This window comes from Girardinichthys multiradiatus, chromosome 5 (genome assembly GCF_021462225.1).
Source record: "Girardinichthys multiradiatus isolate DD_20200921_A chromosome 5, DD_fGirMul_XY1, whole genome shotgun sequence".
NCBI lineage: Eukaryota > Metazoa > Chordata > Actinopteri > Cyprinodontiformes > Goodeidae > Girardinichthys > Girardinichthys multiradiatus.
Window position 1 is genome coordinate 22047159 of NC_061798.1, and position 4683 is coordinate 22051841.

Below are 4683 nucleotides of genomic sequence, written 5' to 3' on the forward strand. Positions count from 1 at the left end.
GTAGTGGAGAAGGGGGAGACATGCAGGAAAGTTGTTGCCAGGACAGGACTTGATCCTGAGACATCTATGTTGAGGACTGAGGCCTCAGTACACGGGCTACGTGCTCTACTGTTGCGCCACAAGCCAATTTTGTAAAGTATGTTTTGATGTGGCTTTGTTCATGTCAGCTTTGTTCAACACATACATTATTGCTCAAGACGTCATGTTTGAGGTGAGACTCAGAGGCCCAGATGTAACTACTGACATGAGAAGCAGTTTCAAGTTGTTTAGTATAACAACAAGAAAAATCAGAGTTCTTGTCTGCAGAAAGACTGGAAATCTTGATCAGATAGAAAAGTATTAATACTACAAGCAATACTGTATGTCAAGACTTTTGTTGTTTGGTTTACAAAGCCACAATGTTAAGATGTTAAATAAAACGGTAGATGTTTTTAGCTCAAAGTAATTAAAACACTTGAAGATGATCCCAGAGCAGTGATTTCATACTTTTTGGTCAAGGTTGTTTGACAATCAAAGAAAAAGTCATACTGCCAAGCAAGTACACAAATTAACATTAGTCCTAAAAAGGTTACAAAAGAAAGAAAAAGGCAAAGATGGAGACATAAAATTTTCTCCTGAAGTATGAGGATGTCAAGCCATGTTGAAGTTTGAAAGCGTAAAAAGCTGATAACCTCAAACTAGAGTCATGTGAACAAGTAAGGGTCCAGACCTCAACATGGTGGAAAATTTCAAGAGGGAGCTAAAAACCGATGAAGTTACTAAATAAAAATGCCTGTTTATTGCAATGACAAACGTCCAGATGGATCCTCTGTTGGATTTTTTAGGACCATTAAAAAAGTATTGAGTGAAATGTGTTGTTACCACCAAAGAACACCTTGAGAGGCTTCAGAGCAGTTGTACATTTCACTGTGGGTGTAAGAACAGTTGCAAACATGAATTGATATTGATAACATTTGTAAGAAACACATTTCTATATGGTCACTCCCCCTCTGCATTAGTACCGTACCGTGCTAGAAACTGAAAACCACTGAGCAGAACTTGCCATCTACAGTCAAGGTAAAGCGCCAAGGTTTTTTGTCCTTGTCTGCCGCTGCTATTTTCTATTTTAACTATTTAAAAAGAAGTTTACTTTTATTAATTTCTTTACTATTGCCATCCTGAGAAGTGAGCAAATTGTATTTGAAGTTGCCAGTGTAGAGTTTGCTTTTCTTTCATTGATGTTTTTTTTTTTTCCAATAGATGGCAAACCTTTGGAAGCTCATGCTCCTGTTTTGGATGTGGATTCCTCCTGGCGTTTTATCCACTTTGAGCTTTACTGGTTCACCACAGCAATGTGAAAAGGCTCACTTTGTTCCAGCTTACAACCTCGGTGGAGAAGGCTTTGACATTGTCAAAATGGAGAGGAAGGGCGCCTATGTCATCAACACTGAAATTTGGAATCTTGGAAATGGCACTTGCAAAATGTACAGAAACAGCTACATGAATGGGGAGAACCAGAAGGTCCCAGTTGCTGTGGTGGACTGGAGAACCCTCCCAAAATGCAGCCTGAAGGTCTCCAGCATACTCTACGATTCTGTGGAATCTCTTGTCAATGATTCCACATCATCTGTGTCCAACGACTGGAAAGTTGGTCTTGAGCTCCCTGTCGACCCTTCAGTCACTGTTGGTGTTGGCCTTGGAGGGTCACACTCCAGGGCTTCTGAATTTGGCATGAAAAAGTCCAAAGAAGATCGCTACAACTTTGTCCGCCAATCCGTTAACTGTAACTTCTATAGGTGAGTATGCAGATGGATTTCTGTTAATAAGTTAGACATTTATAGCTTGTGGGTGGTCGTCTTGCAATCAAAAAGTTGTGTGTTCGATTCCAGCTTCCCCTGTCACATGTCAAAGTGCCCCTGAGAAAGGCACGTAACCCAAAATTGTCTACTGCATATCGGTCTATGAATGTGTGCTCAGTAGTGAGTACAATTGGGTGAATGTGGCTGTAGTGTAAATCGCTTTGAGAGGTTAGACTTACTCGAAAAGCGCTATCTCAGTTTACCCATTATCTCAATTCATTATTCATTACATGTAAACTTAGTGTGCTTGATGCTGAACTTCAATTCACATAATACGAAACAAAAAATAAAACAATAACACAAACAGCACAATAAAAGATTTGTAATAAAACAGGTAAAATACAAAATTTAATAATTAAGAAGAGCACAATGACAACTTACTGCACAACATTGCAACCATTAATCACTAAGAAGCTGATGTAGAAAAGATTGTGCTACAAATATACATAAAGTGCTCATAACAGCATACTGTGCATCCGTAAGCAGTAGGTAACCAAAGGATTGTTTCAATTAAAAAGCCTAAAGTTGTTTTCAATGCAAATACAGCTGTGACCGATCTCATGTTGGTTATAAGCTACTTCCAGGTAGGAGGACGACCATAACTGAGAAATTGGATCTGAACTGATTTTAGGTCTAAGTCAGGGATGAATAGTCACATCATTTAATACTTTTGAGGCTTTTGAGCACTTTGCAAAGTTTGGGGTAAGAAAGGTGGTTAACATAGCACTGCAGTTAATTACATTAAGGCCTATTGTTCTGCATTCATTGGTGCACACACCAGTTTGTCACATTAATGTTCAGTTCTACAATATATCAAAATTATTCATATAAAAACATTTTTTTAACGGAAGATATGGTACAGTATTTCGAGGATCTATTTTTCCACTCCATTTTACGCGAGACCTGTTCATAGATATAAAGAAGTGTGTTCAACGCCATATGAACTGCTTCACTGAATACATTACATTATATCAAAAATCCAACTTAAGACATAGATATAAAAATATTATAAGATTACAAGCCATTTGTTTAAAAGTCGACCCCCTCCAATTCCCTCCTCTGAGAAGATATAATTGCAAAATGCTTTTGGATGGATTTTGAAACTTATTTAAATTGTAAACTGACCAAGTAAAGGTACATGTACCACAGTGGTATCTTCAAACTAACAATGTGACAAACCTTAACTTATTTTCATTATTTCTGTGCTTCACAGGTACAGACTCACAACTAATCCTCCTTTGAGTCCTGAATTTCTGTCAGCTGTGAACTCTCTTCCTCCATATTCTTCTGCAAAAGCATTACCATATCGCAACCTGATTGACACGTATGGCACTCATTACATCACACAGGTGTCTCTTGGAGGGGAAATAAAGGCAACAACCTCTTTCAAGACCTGCAAGGCAACCATGGATGGACTGACAGCAACAGATGTTAGTGACTGTTTGACAGTCGAAGCCTCGGCTACTTTTGCTAGTTCTGCTAGTGTTAAAGCCATGACTAAACACTGTGAAGCAAAGAAGAAGATGTTAAGCTCTGGTCAAAGTTTCAGCTCAGAATTTGGTGAGCGTATCACAGAGGTCATTGGTGGGAATGAAATGGGAGTTGTATTTTTCCAAGGCGGGTCAGACCCTGCTATGTATAACATCTGGTTAACCTCTCTTAAAACTTCACCTGATATAGTCCAGTATAACTTGAAACCTATGCACACCATACTGCCAGATAATCACCATGCAAGAAATGGTCTGAAAAGAGAGGTGGAGCAGTACATCATAAAAAATGGAGTGCTGAAAACATGCTCTGAATCCTGTCAAATTGGACACAGGTCCAACAAAAGAGATCCGTGTGCCTGTGTGTGTAACAGCAACCAGAATATCAAGTCGAACTGCTGTCCTGCTGGTAAAGGTCTTGCAACTTTAAAGGTGTACAATCTTTATGCAAACAATCTGTATGGTGATATATGGACTGCGACAGATGGTTCAGTGGAGGTTAAATATGGTAACCAAATAAAGCGCACCACAATAATCAGTAATGATGACAATCCTAGGTGGCCTGAAATATTTGATTTCGGTCCCATTGTCATCAATATGCAAAATAGGCTTATGTTTTCTGTTTATGATAGTGATAAAAACTGGAACAGTGATCTGCTTGGTGAGTGCTCCTTTGATCTCCATAAAGGGACTGTGCCAAACAGCTGCATGTTTAATCATGGTACATTCTTCTTCACTTATGTCGTGGAGTGTGCACCAAGCCTGGGCGGTAGCCGGTGTGATGAGTATGTTTCTTCCCCCATGAGACCCTCTCTGGCCAAAGTGTTTTACACCAGAAATGGTGTTCTGCTCGGAGATTCAATGAGGAAGTTTCTGAAGCCAGCTAGTCAGTCAGTTTCAGGCCAATTGTGAGCTTACCTTTTCCCAAAAATAAATAAATGCATTGCTTGTAATTTTCAGGATTTCTGTCCATAACATTTCTGTGAAAAATATTAACATTTAAATGAGTGTATTATTAATGTATGTGTGTAAAACACCAACTTATAATCCTGCTTTCATGTTTCTTTCCTATCTGCACAACCTTGCAATAAAGCATCCATAAAGATAGTGCACGTGTCTCTGTTGTTATTTTAAGGGTTTCAAACAGAATATTTTTCACATAAGGAAGCATTTCTTTTGTTATTAAACACTTTATTAGTTTCAGAACACATATATAAAAAAAAACAATCCCAAAATAGAACAAACAAACTAACAAAGAACTAATAAAACATAAAACAACCAGGTCAGTGCATATCAAATTAGTAACCTAAAGTTTCATAGAAAAGATTTGTGCGTACAAGCATCCTTGATTGTAACAG

At 38.3% G+C, this 4683-nt stretch overlaps 1 protein-coding gene across 1 annotated transcript; it reads left to right on the top strand.

Annotated features, from left to right (window-relative positions):
• Window positions 1–1005: 1005 nt before the first annotated feature.
• LOC124868767 (perforin-1-like) lies at window positions 1006–4432 on the top strand. Its single transcript, XM_047366337.1, has 3 exons — window positions 1006–1056; window positions 1240–1775; window positions 3052–4432. Exons 2-3 carry the CDS (start codon window positions 1240–1242, stop codon window positions 4235–4237), a joined length of 1722 nt encoding a protein of 573 aa, XP_047222293.1. The 5' UTR covers window positions 1006–1056; the 3' UTR covers window positions 4238–4432.
• Window positions 4433–4683: the final 251 nt, after the last annotated feature.